At 32.1% G+C, this 20,224-nt stretch overlaps 4 protein-coding genes across 9 annotated transcripts; 2 read left to right on the top strand and 2 right to left on the bottom strand.

The window, feature by feature from the left end:
- Nucleotides 1–1,255, top strand: LOC108726709 (uncharacterized). Of its 3 annotated transcripts, none has more exons than XM_018454446.1 (4): nt 1–64; nt 462–632; nt 725–958; nt 1,048–1,255. In XM_018454446.1, the coding sequence occupies exons 2-4, from the start codon at nt 480–482 to the stop codon at nt 1,177–1,179; spliced, it is 519 nt and encodes a 172-aa protein (XP_018309948.1). In that variant the 5' UTR covers nt 1–64; nt 462–479; the 3' UTR covers nt 1,180–1,255. The 3 variants fall into 3 exon arrangements, with proteins under 3 accessions (XP_018309948.1, XP_018309949.1, XP_018309947.1); XM_018454447.1 differs by lacking the exon at nt 1–64 and adding an exon at nt 200–233; XM_018454445.1 differs by lacking the exon at nt 1–64 and adding an exon at nt 240–378.
- Nucleotides 1,256–1,705: 450 nt separating this feature from the next.
- Dim1 (thioredoxin-like protein Dim1) lies at nt 1,706–2,623 on the top strand. The gene is made up of 3 exons (XM_018454448.1): nt 1,706–1,869; nt 1,998–2,134; nt 2,334–2,623. The coding sequence occupies exons 1-3, from the start codon at nt 1,792–1,794 to the stop codon at nt 2,545–2,547; spliced, it is 429 nt and encodes a 142-aa protein (XP_018309950.1). The 5' UTR covers nt 1,706–1,791; the 3' UTR covers nt 2,548–2,623.
- Nucleotides 2,624–2,861: 238 nt separating this feature from the next.
- On the bottom strand, nt 2,862–16,373 carry LOC108726703 (Protein tyrosine phosphatase 52F). 4 transcript variants are annotated; one of them, XM_018454438.1, is made up of 23 exons: nt 16,329–16,373; nt 13,329–13,735; nt 12,282–12,563; nt 11,891–12,175; nt 11,355–11,618; nt 10,872–11,210; nt 9,576–9,923; nt 8,935–9,279; nt 8,212–8,502; nt 7,904–8,107; nt 7,677–7,782; nt 6,136–6,362; nt 5,986–6,062; nt 5,514–5,648; nt 5,320–5,442; nt 5,091–5,239; nt 4,848–4,983; nt 4,567–4,633; nt 4,394–4,492; nt 3,749–3,826; nt 3,530–3,589; nt 3,301–3,453; nt 2,862–3,213 (listed from the first exon to the last, which is right to left on the bottom strand). In XM_018454438.1, the coding sequence occupies exons 2-23, from the start codon at nt 13,720–13,722 to the stop codon at nt 3,206–3,208; spliced, it is 4,170 nt and encodes a 1,389-aa protein (XP_018309940.1). In that variant the 5' UTR covers nt 13,723–13,735; nt 16,329–16,373; the 3' UTR covers nt 2,862–3,205. The 4 variants fall into 4 exon arrangements, with proteins under 4 accessions (XP_018309940.1, XP_018309939.1, XP_018309941.1 ...); XM_018454437.1 differs by lacking the exon at nt 16,329–16,373 and adding an exon at nt 14,929–15,273; XM_018454439.1 differs by lacking the exons at nt 3,749–3,826; nt 16,329–16,373 and adding an exon at nt 14,929–15,273.
- Nucleotides 16,374–17,434: 1,061 nt separating this feature from the next.
- Nucleotides 17,435–19,612, bottom strand: RpL10Ab (ribosomal protein L10Ab). The gene is made up of 5 exons (XM_018454341.1): nt 19,533–19,612; nt 19,037–19,192; nt 18,299–18,447; nt 17,766–17,938; nt 17,435–17,670 (listed from the first exon to the last, which is right to left on the bottom strand). The coding sequence occupies exons 1-5, from the start codon at nt 19,535–19,537 to the stop codon at nt 17,500–17,502; spliced, it is 654 nt and encodes a 217-aa protein (XP_018309843.1). The 5' UTR covers nt 19,538–19,612; the 3' UTR covers nt 17,435–17,499.
- Between the last annotated feature and the right edge of the window lie 612 nt (nt 19,613–20,224).

Raw genomic sequence — 20,224 nt, 5'->3', positions numbered from 1 at the left:
CAGCCACTACCGGTCAACGGTCATTTGTCAATAGTATTTGACGTTAAACGTTTGAAATAAAATAGTAAACAAATTACATAAATAGATATAGAAAAAGAGATTTTTAAAAATAATATATTACATAAATATATAAATAAAAGATGAAGTCTATATACTTTTGTAGCTAAAATATTTTTTATCAGATTACGATTTATAATTATAAGTTAAATGTATAGAAATATATAAGATAATAGGTCAGTTTACGCTGCTTGCACGTTTTGTACTAAACATCTCTTTGTACTAAACTCTGCTTTTCTTTCTCTTCAACACTTGAATATATATTTATCTCACATAAGTGTAAAAATTTTTGGGGATTTTAAGCAATGCAAATAGACCTATGTAAGATAAGAATCTGAACAAAATAAGAAACGTGATAAGAATCTGAAAAATAAAATTAGTCAATAAATTTCTGTAAATTTTAGAGAACTCCAAGGATAAACATGCATCGTAACATTGAGATCAAAGCCATAATTCGAGATATTAAACAAACCATTTCAAAAGCTACAGAGCTGAGTGACAACGCTCAGGAAATCAAGCAGCATGATATCTTTTTCAAGACAAAGGAAGGAAGATTGAAATTACGAAAGTTTAAGGTTGGAGCAGTTATTAAATTTTTCAATTAACCAAGTATATAATTACATAATATTATCATCTTAATACCAAGCATTTTTGTCTTGTTCTTTAGGATGGTACCGCAGAGTTAATTTTGTATAAGAGACCTGATGTTTCTGGACCAAAGTTGTCTACTTATGACAGAGTATCTTTAAACTCAGATATTGTTGAGTCAATTGAAAGTATTTTGATCCAATCTAATGGTATACTAGGAGTTGTTAAAAAAACGAGACTCTTATTCATTGTTGGACAAACTCGAATACACATTGACAAAGTTGATGGTTTGGGTAATTTTATAGAACTAGAGGTTTGTACTTATATAAAATTTACTTATTATAGCTGTATCAATAAAGATCAGTAAACATGTAATATGGATTGGTATATCAATAAATATAGGTAGTGTTGAAAGAAGATCAGGATATAATAACTGGACAGAAGATTGCTGACGACCTCATGCAAGCATTACTCATAAAAAAAGATGACCTAATCGCTGAAGCATATATAGATCTGCTTAATTCCAAAACATAAGTATTGTTTATTCTGCTGTTTACATATTTTGTATTTTCATACAGATGTAAAAATTAATAAACAATTGTTTTACTTATTCCATAGTGTAAAAGTATAACACAGTTCTATTTTTTACAATAAATTATGTGTGCCTCACATAATAACAAAGTAGTTTTCTCATTTTTCCAGAAATTGTGTATGCACAGTAAATGTTAAAATTAATTACATTTTACTTTTTTGGAGGTCTGTTCTTTATACCTGCACTTGAAATAAGTTGTATAATTGAACCTGTATTGAAATTAGTGGCAACTTCAAATTAAGGTTACGATTTATCGTTAGCTTTTTCCCAGATGTACCGGACCTTTAGTTGTATAATTAAACATTTAGAAATAAAGAAAACAAAGACAAAAATTGAAAAGTACAGAAAGAACTAAAGAAGAAATTTCTAGAACATTGAAAAGAAAAAGAGCGCAGAATCCGAGTGCTAAAAGTGCAAGTAAAAACGAACAGATCTTAGCGTCGTATGACTTTAGACAGTACGTTTCCTAACCTTAAACAACGTTTTTAATTGCCTTAACACAAACGAACTGCATCATTTTGTAATCGCAAATTTCGTATTTCACACGTCTCAAAATGTCTTATATGCTATCGCATTTGGAAAACGGCTATCAAGTCGATCAAGCTATTCTGTCGGAAGAAGACAGAGTCGTAGTGAGTATTTCGACATGTTTCATTCACTTTCACTTTATTTCTCGTTATAGATAAACATTAAGCCAGTTATAACAGAATTATTTCGAATTAGAACTCACCTGTTGAAAATAATATCTCTTTCTTTCTAGGTGATTCGCTTTGGACACGATTGGGATCCGATGTGTATGAAAATGGATGAAGTACTCTATAATATCGCAGAGAAAGTTAAGAACTTTGCCGTTATTTATTTGGTGGATATCACAAAAGTGCCAGATTTTAATAAAATGTAAGTAAGAATTTATATCCTTAAAAGTCTATATGTTGCATCAATAATTAATTAACAATTTAATTAATTCTTTAAAGAATAAATAAAATCTATTAAGATATAAATTAATTAAGATTGATCATCAAGATATATTTTAGTGGTACAATATTTTAACAATAATGTATATAAAAATATATATATACATATATATTTTTGACAGGTATGAACTGTATGACCCATGTACAGTAATGTTCTTCTTCAGGAATAAACATATCATGATAGATTTAGGTACTGGAAACAATAACAAAATAAATTGGACACTGGAGGACAAACAAGAAATGATCGATATTATTGAAACGGTTTATAGGGGTGCAAGAAAAGGTCGAGGTTTAGTTGTCTCTCCTAAAGATTATTCTACTAAATATCGATATTAATTTAATTGTAAAATATATGAACGTTTTTGTATTTTGAAGATAAATAATAATGCTATATTTATCTCAAGGCAATACATTACATGAAAGAAACTAGATGAATTTCATGCTGAATGGATAATTGTAAGCGTTGTAATTTATACTGTGCATATTTTAAAAATAAGTATAAGATAAAATAAGTATAAAGTACAAAATGCATAAATTATATGAATAAGTGTACATACGATAACTTATCAATAATACATATATTTTAAAGAATTTTATAAAATTTCTTATTTACTATTTTATTTATGGTTTATATTTAAATGTACGTTCTAATTACAATATCCATCTCTGTTACTTAAAATGTTTTCTAGTTGGACTAGTTTCCTTAAGGCATGCTATATTAGGCAATAACGCTGAGAAACATATTCGGTATCACATAATATATTCTGGCATCTGATGTATGTTCATATATGGAAATATTCATACATAAAATTACAATTCTTTATAAAAAAATGGTACGTAAAGTATACAATATCAATTCTATCTTAAGATTTCTATCTTATATTCTATCAAGATAATTATATTTACATGTAATTACAGTGTATACTTTGGTCTAACATCTAAGTATTAATGATTAATTTAACACGTGAATAATTATAAACAATTCAGTCGTCTCTCACATAGCTGTAAAATAGATAGATTTAGTAAATCACTTAAAGTAATGAAAAATTTGTACAATGTAAATTTCATAAATTAAAGAGATAGACTTACTGTTTGTTACATGTTGTACGCTATCGCCAAGTACATTAGTTGAACTTGAATAAGTTATTAATGGAATACTCTCCTGTATTAAACTTTCTCTATTTATTAGCTTGTATGAATCCCTCAGTGGTTTAAAAATACAATTCAGAGTACGGGATTTTTCTGAAAAATAACATCTGTTAACATCGTTTTTATAATGAAAATTTTGTGTATATATATATTGATATCTCTCACTGACCTATAGGTATGTGATGAGTTTTTATATTTATGGCATCCATTGATTTGCATTGTCTCAGATCTTAAAATAAAATTATATAGGATAAAATCTATATTACATTATATAAATGACATTTCAAACAGATAATATTGAACAAAATCATGTTTTCTTGCCATTTAATTTTTGATACAACATGTACTTAATACAGTTTAAATTCATGAGATTTTATTTCAGTCTTACCGCTATTTGTTATACTTGAAGTGGACCGAGAAAAGAGAGTATCGATTGATTCCAGAGATATGGAGTTATGTTTTTTTACTGGAATAATTTTAATCATGCAGTATATTAGAAAAAATAATAATTAGATAAAGATATAAACAATTGTGCAATATAGAACTGACTCAAAAAAGCAGTTCGATGATTGTAGTTTAGAAAAAACACCACAATAATAAAATTTTGCTTCTTAATATAATGCCAAAAATAATCACTGGTTTAAAATACAATTTATTCGTTCCATATTGCATTATGTCCAATTCATAGCAAGCATATATCAGCTGCAAAATTATTCTCAAACCATACATAGAGAAGCAATGAATGTTATATGTTTAGCTCAAACGATATTAAATAAATACACGAAATAGTAAGAAATATATATAAGTAAAGCAAGAGGGAAATGCAAAGCGGAAAAAGATAACGCGATCCAAGCATTTTGTTCCTACCTCATCACGTATTAAATAGTTGGAGAGACTCTCATTCTGTAGTACAAAATAGATTAGTGTTATTTCTATCGTGCTTTCTTTAATACTATTAATAATAAGAGTAAAGAAAATATCTAGTCTGCTACAGGGAATAAATATACATATATATTAAATATATAATACATACATATTTCAAGATTGTTGACTAGAGTTGTGTCTGAATTTGTTGTATCTTTGGCTTTCTTAGAAGTGTTCTCATATATTGGCTCAACTGGTGGTGGTTTGTCTATGAGAATGTAAGAAAATAAGTTTTTTTTTGGAGAAATATATACCAAGCATAGTATTTAAAAAAATACTTACAAGTTTTTAAGAAATAAGGATTCTTGAGTACTTGTTTTATACAATTATATATATAAGCGTATTGACTCTGAAAAAATGAACATGTTCTTTTTACATTATATATGAATTTAAACAAATACGTAACATAGACTCGATGAAAAGTTAAATCAATTATTTTTCAGTAAAAACATCGATTTTTCGTAACTTCTTAAATTTTAATATTCAATATCTTATCTAACCGAAATATAGATTACATAATGTTTTTTTGCTAATTTAGTATTATTTAACTATGAATCACTTACTTCTCTTTGTACCATATTTATTCTATGATGTCGTAATCTATACACAGTTCCAAATACATCTAATTTTCTATTATCTCTAATTTGTTGCAGAAGAATATCTATCGCTATTAATGTTCCTGTTCTACCAATCCCTGCACTGTAAAGAAATGATATTTTCTATTATTAAGAAATGAATTAATAACAACGCTATGATTGAAACCATAAAATGCAAAACAGCTTTATTTGTAGAAAATTTGTTTATACCTGCAATGAACAACGACGGAACCTTTATTAGCGATAATATTGCGGCGCATTATTTGGCAAAAATTGATCATTGGATCGAAATCTTCTGGAACATCGTGATCGGGCCAGTCTTTAAAGTGCAAGTGAGTAATATTTCTTTTCTTATTTTCCTGTAATTATTTGTATTTTTTAGATGTTTTTTTACAAAAAATTTTGTAAACATATGTACTATTCATATTAAAAAAGATACCTTTTGTAATACAAGCGTTCTTTGGGTATGTGTTCTGAAGTCTAATTCACTTGTACATCGTATTATCATGTCTTCGTATCGAAAAGTTTCCCCTGTTGTCGGATAGTATTGATGACATTTTTCCTGAAAAGCAGATTAATTAATGTTAAATGGCATTAACATTACGCTAATTATTATCGATAATTGTAATTTACTTTGCCCTTCTCGACCAACTGTGTCAGCATAACTATAATATTAATGTTATACTGATTGATCATCCTCCAGAAATCGTAAGTAGTTTCCTCTTTTGGACCTTGACAAGCTATGTATTCATCTTCTCCTGTATATCCCTGATGCAAAATAAATTCACATTTTTTCATTCATATAGGATATTCAATAATTCTCGTTAAAAATTGAGATAATTTCTCCTTTAACGAAATTTCATAATTTTAAGCTTTTTTAAATTATTTTGAAATTAAATGTCCCAAGATTCAATTAACTATTTTATTAAATTAAGACTATTTGTTTCACAGAAGCGTAATTCATAAAAGAATCTTTCTTCTTAATTAGTTGCAATTTAAATATGTTTTCACTCATATTTTTTATAACTATTTATGACATTTTTGTTTAAGCAATAGAGGAAGATTGTCGGATTAATATACACATGTGCGTATGTAAAATATTTACCCTTATAAATGATGCATTGATATAATCCGTATTAGGATCGTTATCTATTACATCCAGCTTTACTCTTGAGAAATCATCTGAAAGTATGAATCATATATAATAGTTGCAAGTTGTAAGTATGCGCGAGTAAATTGCAAGACAAGTTCATACATGGTAAAATGTCGGAGTAGCGATTTTTCTTTCGGTTAGCTTGCAAGCAAGCTGAATTTGTGGGCATCTGCAAATCGACGCTGAGTGTCTGGAGCAGCCGAAATTCATTGCTCAATTTCCCAGGATTGTCTACCAATTGCTGACAATGGCTCATGAATTTTCTTCTGGTGAACGGCGCAGGCACGGGTGAGCCGGGCATGTCAGAGTGAAGAAATCTTCGCAGTACTCTGAAATAGAAGAGATTGCGGTTAACTAAGATTTATTCTATAAAGCGCACAAAACAAGAAAATGTATTAATGTATCTTATCGTGTGTATTTGTTTAATCAATAATACACGATCAAAAAATAATGAGGATAAGATACGTCTGAAAAAATATGCGCGCGTGTGTGTTCAAAAAATTTTCTCGTTTCTCTTTTAAACAAATTTAAAAACAAGTTTTATGTTAAAGCCAAAATTTTATTAAGCGAAGTATTGACCGTTTTTTCCTTCTTCTTTCTGTTATCTTTCAAGTAGCTTCATTATTTCGTTCTCGTTGAATACACATTCACGTTATGTTAATTTGGCAAAAGCTGTCTATTGAAAAAAAAAAAAACGAGAAGACTTTTACAAATCTATATACACATATATCACAATAAAATAATAACACATACAATAAAATAACATACGCAATAAAAATAATATATAATATATAACACGTAATAATATATATATGTAAAGTAATGGAGATTAGAAAATCGGTCTCTAAATGGATTTAACGTTTCTGTTAACGCATTTGACGAACGCCGTTGAAGTAACGAAGAGAATCGTAGAAGTGCGCAATAGCATCTCCGTGTTTCGCGTATACACATGTCTTTCCTTCGCCGGTGTAGCGTAGGTAGCTCATTCACAGTAGGGGAATAACGAAAACTTACGCAATAAACATATACGCGTCTGACTAGAAACGGACTCAAGGACTCGATTTCCACGCAAAGATCAGAGTCATAGCCGAATCTCTGTCAATCTCGTCGGCGTTGATTTCTATTGTCTCACTCGCGTCTCGCGCAACACGCTCAAAAACATTTCCGAAGTAATTTAAAAATACTTTTCAAGACTTTTCAGAGCTCAGCACACGGTAGTTCGGCGACGTTTAAACTTCATCGAGCACCGAGCCCGTAATGTACTGTATATTTTAACGTGCGATAGACGCGCGTGCATCGCGCGACCTTGTTCACGCGCTTTAGCTATAGTTCTCTCTTCTGAGTCATACAATAAATATCGATCATTGTTCATAAACGCGCGTCCACCTGTCCTGTATACTTCAAGTTTACACATCGTTGTAACGTGATTTCGGTGGATCCGAATGTTATTGCAGCTATTTGAAACATTTTTTACAGGAACTAGAGAAATCTTATCTTATAGTTTGCTAGAACGAGATAACTCCAATTATCTTCGATCGACATCGTTTAATCAAGATACAAGAACTTATGTTGGTATGAGTTAATAGCTCTCTATTTTTTTATCTGTTACGTACGTATGTTATAATAATGAAATCTTGTCTTACATGTACGGCGAACATTTTCGTACAAGCAACATCATCGTCACCGCTATTCCCACGGAAAGAATGCCGAAGACAGCTCCGATAATGAGAGCGATATTGAGTTCTGCGTCTGGTATTGCGAAAAAAGAAAGGGGGACAGATGAAATATATGTTTTTCGCATTTCTGTTACGTAAGATGTTTGTATCAGATGGACTATTTGCCGGCCGATATAATTACAACATATACTCACTCGTTTTTATCATGAATATCTCAGAATCGGTGTAACCACCGTCAGTAAACGCCCTCATTCTGATGTGATACCATGTATCCGGATGGAGAGGCCCGTTACAATACACCCGCTCATCCATGTTGGACGAGATCTCCTTGCAGTTAACGTCCTCCCCGATTATATACTTGACGGCTTTTACGTGCCCGTAATCAGCAATGTAATTCGCTAAACAGAGTCATAAGTATTTAATAATGTATGCGCAGCGAGGTTTCGAGTTTCATCGCTTTGTAAACAATCGTCCTGCATCTATCTACGGGCATATCACCTACGATAAGGATTCCAATGTGGCCATGTCGCTTGATACGTGATTGAGAAATCGTTCATCATTGCTTCCTCCCAGGAGGGCGCATTAGGCCAATTATTGCTCTTCAGGTCGAACCTCGTGTTTGCTCGTATATTATTGTATCCTATCTTCGCCACCATGATCGCATAAAACTTGATTTCCCCGCTGGTATTGGGGAATAGAGGTAGCAAAATTGCAGCGGTCGTTGTGGTTTTGCGCGCCTTGTACGGATCCAGGGTGATTGATTTAATAATTTCATCTGTAGGTTGTGGAGGTACTATGATAGGAAAAAAAAAACTCTTAATTGTGAAATCGCAGAAAAATAGAAGAAAATATTATATTTTTTATCACATAGCTTGTTCCGCCACTTCTTTTGCAATTTTTACATGGAGAACGCAGTGATAGTAATAACATAATACGTTGGATTCTGCTTTGAACGATTTATGTTCGTATCAAATTTCAGAACAACTATCACAAATCGATAATTTTACAAACCGTGCATTTTATTATTTACTAAAGTATACTTTAATATATATTTTATAACATATATATATTCAGACTATTTAAGTGTTTTTTTTTTATATTATTCGACGCATAAAGTTACAAATAGAATTCTATCTTGAATTTTGATATAAATCTAAAGAAAGCTTAATATATTAAAGGAGAGATTTATTAATGAGAATTTTGATATTTTTAAATTGATACTTACTACCGGCAGGATACAGTACGTTTTGATTAACCGGCCATCCGAGTGTATCGACGTTTCTGATTTTGGTGGATATTGTGAAATTATAATTATACTCTCCTTTCAACTCGTTGAGATTTATCGAACACATGTAATCGTTGCGAATGTAATTCGTGCATTCATATTTCTCAAAAATAAAATGGGGTGGATATCCAGGTCTAATACCAACACCCGATACATTAAAGAATTCGAGTTCACCGTTTAATGAACACGGCAAGCCCCATGTTAGAATTGTATCCAACACATTCGTGTCATTTGAATTTTCTTTGATCGTAATAGAGGAATTGAATTTCGAGATTGCTCCTGGAACTGAATAATGACAATCATAATATTTAATCGTTAAAATATTCAAGAAAGGGGAAAAGACTATATGTTATAATTGTTAAATGCTCTTCGCAATTATATAAATATTTTACTAATAATAATGTTAATTATTTATCAACGCATACTCATTTAGTTCAAATTATTTATATCAAGATTTTATTCGTGAAAAATTGTATGAAAAAATGTATTAATAGATACTATACACAGAAACGCTTAATATTTCAAATAATTATTGAGAAATAATCTTGCATCATAATGAAATGAAGAAAAATGAAATGTACCTCCGCTATCGCTTGCAAACATGTGGGGATCACTAATATTGCTCCATCCTTCTCCTGTTCTTGCTCTCATATATACTTTATAATCCGTGAATCCCTTTGCTTCAAGATAATCGTATTCAAACACGCTTCCGCTTACATTAAATTTTTTAGCATAATAACTATTAAAACATATTTTTTCCATGTCTTGTTCTTCGCGAGGGCACCAATTTGGAATCGAGTATAATGGTTTCCAATAGATTGCGATTTCAAATTCTTCTAAATAACCGGGTAAATAATCCGGTTCGTTCCAAGACAAAGAGAATTGCGAGTCCGTGATATTTCTGACGGAAAACTCAGGTGGAGATGACACTAAAATAATACGAAATATTAACTAAAATGAATAAATATTAAGTTATATAATCAATTATTAAACGTAGCCTGTAATATTAGAGGAAGGTGATATCGAACAGCGGTTGGAATAGATAAAAATTGTTTAAAATTACATTTTAATGGATTTTGCGCGTGCAACATTTACGACAAATCCACATGAGAACCGAGATTTCTCCATACTGGAAATAAACTGCGTTGTTTAAAAATTATTGTGCATTTTGATGTGGAGATGTTATTTATGAAGTACGGCATAGTTGATGAATTAACTTCATCAACCAGTCACATTATTAAATATAAGTCAAATTTCGTTTATAATTCACCAATGTAAATGGTGTTTATTATTCTTTAAATTATGAGTTTAAAATCTCTTATCTTAAAACTACTGATAATTTCGGATATTTGAACCTTGTTTTTTCGTTGTGTATTATTCGAGTGATATCGGTGCGAACAATGAGGTGACAGATAGTATTTGAGCTTAAGTAGACTTGGCTTCTGAACTGTGTTTTGTTCTAGGTAAATATCGGGAAGAGATACGATATGGCAAGGAGAGCGTATGATATTATAGCCATTAAAAAAGTAAGAAATAAGATAATGACGATAAGAAAGATGAGTATAAATGTTTTGTTCTGAAAAGTAGATACATTAGGAGATAAATTAAAAAGTATTGCAGAGCAGGAGATAGCGTTAAAACTACAAATAATATAATAGAATAAAAAAATATTAAAAAAAATTTTTTGTTCGATATCACTTTCCAATTTATAAAAACAAGCTAATGCAATGACATTTAAAAATTTTGATTTTTTTTTTGTTTTTAGAAAAATATGATTGAAAGGTCGTTTTGATATAAGAATAATGGTTCATATTACATACATGATACGAAACATTAAATTAATTAAACTATAATATTAATGAGAATAATACGCGTACCATCCTCCAACGTTGTGGCATTGACTCCAACACTTAAATCACTGTATCCTGCAATATTAACGGTATGCGCCCAGCAAGTGTAACTTGTGAAAGGACTTAGTCCCTCTACGATTGTGTTTAGTACGAAAACAGGCTCTGCAGCAATATCGGGATCTATGTTCATCGGGGATACGCGATTCTCGGGCTCGTAGCCTTTCCCTCTTTGCTCTGTGTAATTGCATATAGTTATTATAGATGATAGCTGGCAATGATTGTTCTCTTTCTGAATGGTCCAAATCATCGACAAGCTTCTAACACTTGGCGGTATTCCTGGAGTATGCAAAAGTGGTGGATTCGTTCCTGAAATATCGAAGAAAATTTTTTCATCGTATTCTATTTTCTTCGAAACGAGCGAATGTTGAATTAATATTGGATTTTATATACCAAGTGTAATATATTATATGGAGATGAAACAATTAAAAGGTATAAGCTAATTTTGCTTACTATATGGAAGCGTGGTAGCGCTCTTGTCTATCGTATCTCCTTCTTTGTCATCTTCATTTACAGCGTTGATAAATATTTGATACATCTTGCAAGCGTGCAAATGCGAAATTATCACACTCGTGTTCGTGGTATTGGTGGTATAGTTGAAATCCGTAGTTATGTAATAATGCTTCAGGCAGAATGTGCCAGACTCCGGAGGCTCCCATTTAACGGTCAGCGAAAAATTGCCGGGTATTACGTGAAGAGACTGCGGTGCCGACAATTCTGCAAATTGTCTATGTGTCAGACAAATTTACCGAAGATCGAGACCTATTGTCTTGGAATTGATGGAAAGTGAGTATATAAGCGAAGCACACTGTGATAAAACTTTAATTTGGGACTTATTCACGAAGAGATGTCGAGTGGTAAAGCTTGACAAGTATCTGCAAAGTAACTTTGCAGAAACAAATTGACCACAAGTTTCACAGACATTTTAGGTATCCTTCGCTATACTGTCTCTTCACTTTTCCACCAATTCTAGAACAGCTTAAGCTTACTCGGCGAAACTGTCTTCGCGGTCTCGTTTACGCCATAGGATTCCACGGAGAGCATCACCGTTTTGACGGTAAAGTGATACTCTGTGCATAGCTCGAGATCATTGGTAGTGTAATTCGTGACAAGAACTGCGGTCTTGTTGCAAGACTTTTCATCGCACTGGGTAATCGAGTAGTTGGATATACATTTCTCGTGAATTGCAGGCGCCTGCCAAGTCAGTTGAATAACGTTGACATTGATGGTGCGTGCGCTTAGGGAGATTACGTCCGCGTCCCAAAATTCCGGAACTGAAGAGAATCAATGCGATAAAGATATTCGTTAATTTCCCATTTTGACGGATCTTTAGTTTCGATAAAATAGGCATTATACTCAATAAGCAAATTGTACACTCACTGGCCGTTGTAGCTGACAGAACGACTCCTTTAGAATCCCAGAATACGGTGGGGGAGGTATTAATTTTCACTTTAAATTCATATTGCGTGCATGGATCCAGATCGGTAGCGTTATGCCAGGTGTCAATTCCATATGTCTGCGTACAGTTTTTTTTATCGTCGCATATTTCGATGAAATATGTTATCGAGGAGTTTGTCACTTTACACGGAGACTTCCATGAGAAAACGATCCATTCTGTGCCTATATCATCCGTCTTTAAATCAACTACCTCCTTTGTATCAACTGAGGACAAAATTGCAAGATGCGAATGCATAAGAGATCTCAAGATGAAACATACCGCAAAGAATAATCGTTAATAATTTTCCGAACAATTCAGTGATAATTATAAATGAAATTTAAATCGAGAATAAATCGAATAAGAGAAAGATTCCTATTTTCGGTCAAAGATCTTCATATGCAAAATTGACGATCAATGTAATTTACGATTTAATTATACGATATTATTTCTAGCTTCAGTTTATGATTGCGTTTAAAAAAAATGTACTTTGCTTATGAAAAATGTACTTGGCATATGAGTATTATTAAGATGAGCTTTGAAAATAGGAATCTTTTTCTTTTTTTTATCAGTGATATATTATTAAATTCTACAAAAAGAACGAAAAATATATTTCCCCTCCCCGACTCTTCTATCGTTTAATAATTTATATTTTGTGTCTCGCTTATCGTGAAACATCTAAAATTTAAGTTTCTCACAGTATGAAATATAAAAAAATATACGCATGTTTTTAAAACTGAACATTAAAAACCAAACACTTTTCTATTCTATCTTGTAATACATGTATATGTTTTCATATTATTATAACATTTACATTTATTAGTATTTTTATATTTAATGATGGCCATTGATAATCTTTTTCCTCTAATGCTTTCAATATTTTTGGTATTAGTGTTTTTTCTAATATTAATTTTTAAAGCGAATTCTTTAATCTCTTAAATAAAAATTGGATTTTATATCAGTATACAAATATATATGATCAATTTACTTACCGCTTGTGTACATCGGATTACAGATCGTCGTATTAATTGTGCTATCGATGGAAATCACATTGTTAGGCACAGTAACAAGTCTCGTCGTAATATGATTGATAATGGATGATGAGGACTTATCAGTGACCAGATGAGAAACAGTCTTCAGGGGTTCCACAGTGGATTCGTAGGAAGTCGTGATCGCATTGTCGTCTGTGGTCGTCATGAAAGTATTTTTTGTAGATTCATCATCATAAATTATCTCAAGGTTTTCCGTCGATCCGGAATTATAATCCAATTCCGTCGACTTGGCGATCGTTGTCCCACTCGGCGTAGATGCGTCATTGTTGCAGAGCACACAGAGGAAGCGGAGAGCGAGAACAAGTAGTATCTGCAGATGTTTTTCAAGGAACATGTTCTAATGAACGCTGCAAACAAAGCAAAGCCGATCGCAATTGTCCCAATTGTTGTGAAATATTATAACTTATACGTCTTAATGCAAGAACCAGAAATCAGGAATAAAATCGATAGTCTCGTTAAATAAAAAAATTCATCACGTTCGTTACATTCGCGTTATTCACTAAAGTGACGAAATTCTTAGAATTTATGTTATAATTTAATTATTAATTACACTTTAATTATATAAATATTAATTATATAAATTTTAGGAATATAGGAGATGTATTTCTATTTCAACTTCTAAGTTTTACGTGTGACTTTGAGCATAATTTTCTCTTGCAGCGAGTCACAATGCAATATTTTCAAGTACCATCACTGACGCAAGAGACTAAAGATTTCTATTAAAATAAAGCGCATCCTCAGTTAACACAGAACGGAAATGATTTGGAAAGCCTTGATTTGCACAGCGGTCGTATCTATTTCCTTTCACGCCCGTCCGAAGGATCGTGTACGTGCGTCATTATTCAAGGATCATCTTGGTTTTTCCTCGAAACTCGTAAAAGAAAAAGGATTTTTTGCACGCTAGCAAACGGAAGTTTATTTCCGTCAAACTTGAATTTAAAGTTTAAGATACATAATTGAAGATGTATAATTGAAAATTGCAAACTGTAATTTCAGGGAGAAATAAAAATCAGATCGACGTTGATTAGAAATCGAACAACGCGGTTTAATTCATGTCGATCCGATTTTCATTTTTCGCTGGAAATGAACGACCTCACTCAGAGAAAAATCGACTTCGAATCGAAGTAATCTGCCATTACTTCATTTTATCATTATCAATTATATACCCAAACAGCACAGAATATTTATGAAAATATTTATTAATATTCATTTTTTTGAAATGTTATATAGATATTTCATACATATTTTATATAAAGCTTTATTCGAAATATTATTAAAATATAGATCAAATATTTTATTATAAATGTTTATGATCTGTGCAATCTAAGAGATCACAAAAAATATTTACAAAATATTTAAAATAAATCTTACAAATATTTATAAACATTTTGTAAATATTTTATAAATATTGTGTGCCGTCTGGGTATTGTGTATACATCGATATATAATAATAAATATCGTCGATATTCCATTTATGTATAATAACTTGCAATAAATATATATATATTTTTTAACACTATTAATCTGGAGCAGAAATTACCGCGGAAAATTCACGGAACATCACATCTCTTTTGTCTTTGATCAACACCGGGGATTTCACAATCGATGGATGTAGGAACAACACTTGATCGCTACCGATTGCGAATCGATAATTTATCGGTAATACTGTGCGCGATATTGTATCTGGTCGCGAGTCTCTCGGTGACTGTTTAAGGAACGTCAGTAACTCATTCGTCGCCGTTGTCTGCGCTTTCGATAATCATTGCCCAACTCAACCGCGCTCGTTGACAGCCTTCTGCCCGGTTGGCTGCTTGTCGCCGCTCTGGTAGTTGATATCACTGATAACGAGCTAGAGTCCACTCGTCCGACAAGAGTGCACTCTTTTGCGGCCACTTTATTAATCAAATACAAGCGCCGCCGTCCATCCGACCCCCACAGCATATTCAATTTTTTATATTCTCTCTGTATCATTCACGGGGAAGGCCGACTGGCGATCGCTGATTTTTCCATCTCGCGCTGATAATTCCGTTTTCCGATATTGCTGTTTAAATCCGCGACATTTCTAACGCAGACTCGAGTCGCACCAGTCGCACGTCTTTTTCAATTTGAGAAACGGGAGACACTTATTTTTGTTTTGCTCCGTATCATCTAAATGATTTTTTCACTATCTAAGGAATGCTAGCTTTTTCTATTGATGTAATGTTTCCATTTACAATAATAACTTTGTGATTCTAGAAACTCGAATTTTTCTCTTTTTCGTGAATTATAATTGATACTTCATAACTGATTCGGTTATTAATCTCATTCATTTTTTATACATTGCTATAATATAAATAATTTGTAAAATATAATTAAATATAACTCGAAGTTATATATGCTTATCGCATTTTACGGAAGCTGACAATTTTATCAGAAATAAAAATCGGGTCGCATATCAGCAAATCATTTTTTCTGCGAGTATTATCATTATCAATTACACTTATCTCTTCTTCTATTACTATTTCCTTGTTTTTTTAACATCATTATTTTCGAAACATGTTTCGAAAATAATAGTTAATATTAAAATTAAAAGATACGTTTATCTCTGAAGATTATAAAGTAATTGGAATTTTATTATACTCACAATTTAACAATTAAAACAAAATCTTTTATCTTCAACCGCTAATGTAACTATACTACTGAATCTTGTCAACACTAATTGTACGGGTCATTTTTTTCTCATCCTATAAATGTAAATAATAAATCCTTAAAATATTTTATATACCAATTATATATTAATTTTTTATATGCATTTATATTGGGTATATAAATATAAGCTCCAGTATTTTCAAAGTGAAATAATTTTGTATCAAGATCTCAGATGATCCATATACTTACTATCTTTGACTTTCGAAAAGAAATTCGAAGCACACATGGCATTCATTTCACCAACGAACTTACCCGAATACTTTACTCCATCGATGCTCGTCCAAAAATCCTGGGGAGAAACAAATTAAGGAATGCGTGTAGTCGTCAGAAGAATTTCACAAGGATAGCTAAGCGTGAAAGTGCGAAAAAAGGGAGCAAAAGACTAAACGCAGGTCCTCGGTTCCGTTGGCATCTGCTTACGAAGCGGAACTCGAAACCATGTGCCTCTTCAAAGCACAGCGACCGCCACCAGACTGCCCCCACAAAGATCGTTGGAAATAGCGTGGCTGTGGTGTCTGTTCGAGCTTAGTAGACCTCGGTAGGACCCACGCACACACATATGTACAACCACACACAAACGCGGTCCCTAAAGAAACATCCATGAACCGGATCCAGAGTCCGGCTACATCCTTTATCGCCTATTGTCGCGTGACACGTAGACCCTTACCTATCACATATTTCTCCCGAGGGATCTTAACAAATCCTAGCAGGTACCCCAGACAACACGCATATTTGAAAGAGATCTTTTAAACATGCATACCTTGATGCATGCTGTGTTCGTGTAGTAAAACTATAAAACGAAAATAATTTGAATATCTTAAGTTACTCTAAAATACATTAAAATATATGAGATGTTATTATTAACTAAATCACTTATATAGAGTTGACAAAAAACACGTTTCAAACGTGTTTTAAACAGTTTAAAAAATGCTTTGATGTTTTTAATGTTTTAAATGTTTTTTTTTTATAATACTGTTTAAAGCATATTTAAGAAGAAACATGTTTTATTCTTAAAAAAAGTCTTTACCAACCCTGCTTATAATATTGGTATAAATTTTTCTACCCGTTTTTTTTTCTGATATAAATTATTAAATTAAGATTTCACTTCAAAACAAAAACTGGTTACTGTACGTTAAAAGCTAATATACTTTTTGAATTATTTTAGAAATATTTTATAACATCATGATTCTTTCTGTCATTCATTCGACAAAGCTTTATCAATTTCTTATGTCGCTAAGATTAAACAAATATCTATCCTATCAAAATTCTACGAATTTCAATTAATTTATAGCACTGCATTTGAAACATTGAATCTATTGCAAATGTAATGAAAGAAGAAGAAAAAATCAATTTATCAATTTGGATTCTTTTTCAGTTTTATTGAAATGAATATACATTCGAAATCAATCGTACCAAGTGTAACTTAGTACAATCTCTGTGGTGGTCCCATGGTCGATTTAATATGAAGCGATCGCACGTTCTGCCAGTGTTTTTTTAACAAAGAAACAAGGAAGTTTATTGAGAGATGGACATTTTGCACCAACTCTTCAGGTGTCATTTCAACGTGTCCAACGGCTACTGACAGACACAACACCTGTAGAACAAAAACAGTCATTACAAAAAAGCTGTAAACAAAGTTTTATATTAAAGAAAAAAAATTTAAACAGAAAGCTATTCAGTACAACGCACCTTCTTCATTTGGAATTTGATGGTAGCCTTGACTTCGTCAATTTTGCCGACCATCGATTCTTGGTGGGACAACAATCCAGGGAATTTACCGGCTTTATTTAAACCAGGACCGAGAAGACGAGGAATTTGCTTGATCAACGACTCGCTAGCCAAAAATGCATCATATTTTTTTGCTGTAAAAAGAATATATAAAAAATATTATTTAATTTTAATCTTTGATAAATACTATAACTCATATTAAAACTTTGGTAGCTTCTCCAATTTTTAGGAAATTTTTAAACTTAAAAAAGAATATCTTTGTAAAAAGGAAACAAAGATTTTTTAAACAGATTTTTATTCAATAAGATACATGTATCGACACGGATTGAGATGTAATGATACGATTCACATTACCCTCACCAAGTGAAGAACTTTAATCTCCTTCCTCTTGACGACCACCATTGTTTGAATATTAAGCAATGATGGTGCTTTTGGGAAGGTTGAACGCAATTATTTCATATTAAAACACATGCAAAAACATGTTATTAACATACCGAGCTTCTTGACGAGTTTTTTGTTCTTGTTAAGTTTCTTCAATGCTTCTGCATCCATATACGGAATATTATTAGCTTTAGCTTCGTCGCAGTGCTGTTGGTCGCCAAGAACACATACTTGCATTTTTGGTCTAGGGATATTCTTCAATCTAACATAATAAAACTCAATAGTTAGATTAACGTTTAAATAAATATGCTTATGTCTCATGACTTTAATATGATTAACGTCTACAATATTTATCTTCATTACAAAATCATATCGTTAGAATAACAATTTTCAAATCAATCAAACGAAAAATAGCAATATCTAAGAGTCCCAATGTTCTCAGATTTAAATGATTTACTACACAAATTCTTCAGATAATACATGCAACAAATAAAACATCATAGAACACTGTGGCGATTCAATAAATTTTAATTATAAAAATGATACATATACAAATAACTATTTGTTACTTGACTTTCAGATAGAATTTGTAGTATTCTTAAAAAAAAACTCTATTTCACATTTCTTCCTTTAAGGGTGATGCTCTAAGAATAACTTACCAATAGGATCATGATCCTATGTAATTTAAATAACGGTATAAATACCTCCCCAATTAATTTAAGACCCTGGGTACAGGTCCGCTAGATAAAAATCTAGCTCCCTGACATTACATGAGGCAATTTTTATATTCTTAATAAAGAATATGATTTATTAAGATTTTTAAAATGCCTCAAAGTCAGGTAGAAACATACTTGACAGTGCCTGAGAAACGCTTGTCCTTCTGTGGATCATAGTTCTTCAAACCGATCTGCAATTCTATAGTTTCCAAGAAGTTTCTTTTCTTATCTTGCGAGTTTTGGAGCACAGCATTTACGCACTCGTAAAGAGTGTCACGGGAGACCTTCGATCTGCAATCAGAACGAAATAAAATGCACGTGCACCATCATTTTTTTTGCTAGTCCAAATATTCTTTTGTACGAAAAGCTTGATAATTTTAGCAATTTTTTTCATCATATATAAAATCTTTAGAAAATTAATGTTGCATTTATTCACGTAAAAATAAAACATTTACAGCTTTTAGATTTTCCATGCATGTATTAATGGTTATATCAATACTTGCATCACATTAGAAAGTACTCCAAAAATAATATATCTTCGTTAACAATTGTCGTTTAATGCTTTTATTCGTAGAAAAATGGCAAACTTCATGCATGTGATCGCAATTATTCGATAGGATTATATACTCACGTCATTTTACTGGAAAGAGGACGAAGAGAATACGACTAATGTTCTCAGAGACCGATACCGGAAAAGAATGAAACGTGAAGTAACGCTTATAGGGACAGGAAGTTCGTTACTGGCGTCGTTCGCTTATTGATAGATGGCAGCTCTATAGCGAATGTGATTAGAGTCCCTAGAATCAGACATGGCGGATCCCTAGAATTCCTAGATATAATTCTAGGGATTACCTAAAGATCATTATGGCCGCAGCACAGACTCTTGCATAACGCATAATGCATAGTGCATAAGAGAATCGACCAATCAAAATTCTTCTTTTCCATGGAATGGGAGGAAAGGAAAGATTCTGATTAGTTGATTCGCTTATGCACTATGCGTTATGCAAGAGTCTGTGCTGCGACCTTTAGCCTTGCTTTCCAGCAAGGACACAGTCAGACACTGTGTATCACGGTGAGTCGTTTTATCCTTGTTTAACGTTGGCAAACAACAAGAATAAAACGACTCACTGTATTACACAGTGTCTGACTATGTCCTTGCTGGCAGCAAGCTAGGCTGCCTTCCCATGGAGAAAGAAACTTCGGAACGGAATATTGACAGAAAAGAGATAGGATGAGGATAACCCTCGTTCTACCTCTTTTCTGTCAATATTCCGTTCCGTGGTTTCTCTCTCCATGAAAGGGCAGCCTTAAGGGTGAAATCAC

Source organism: Mycetomoellerius zeteki, unplaced genomic scaffold (assembly GCF_001594055.1).
Source record: "Mycetomoellerius zeteki isolate Tzet28-1 unplaced genomic scaffold, Tzet1.0 scaffold433, whole genome shotgun sequence".
NCBI lineage: Eukaryota > Metazoa > Arthropoda > Insecta > Hymenoptera > Formicidae > Mycetomoellerius > Mycetomoellerius zeteki.
Note: the sequence above shows the minus strand (reverse complement) of the source record. Positions and strands in the feature narration are given on the sequence as shown.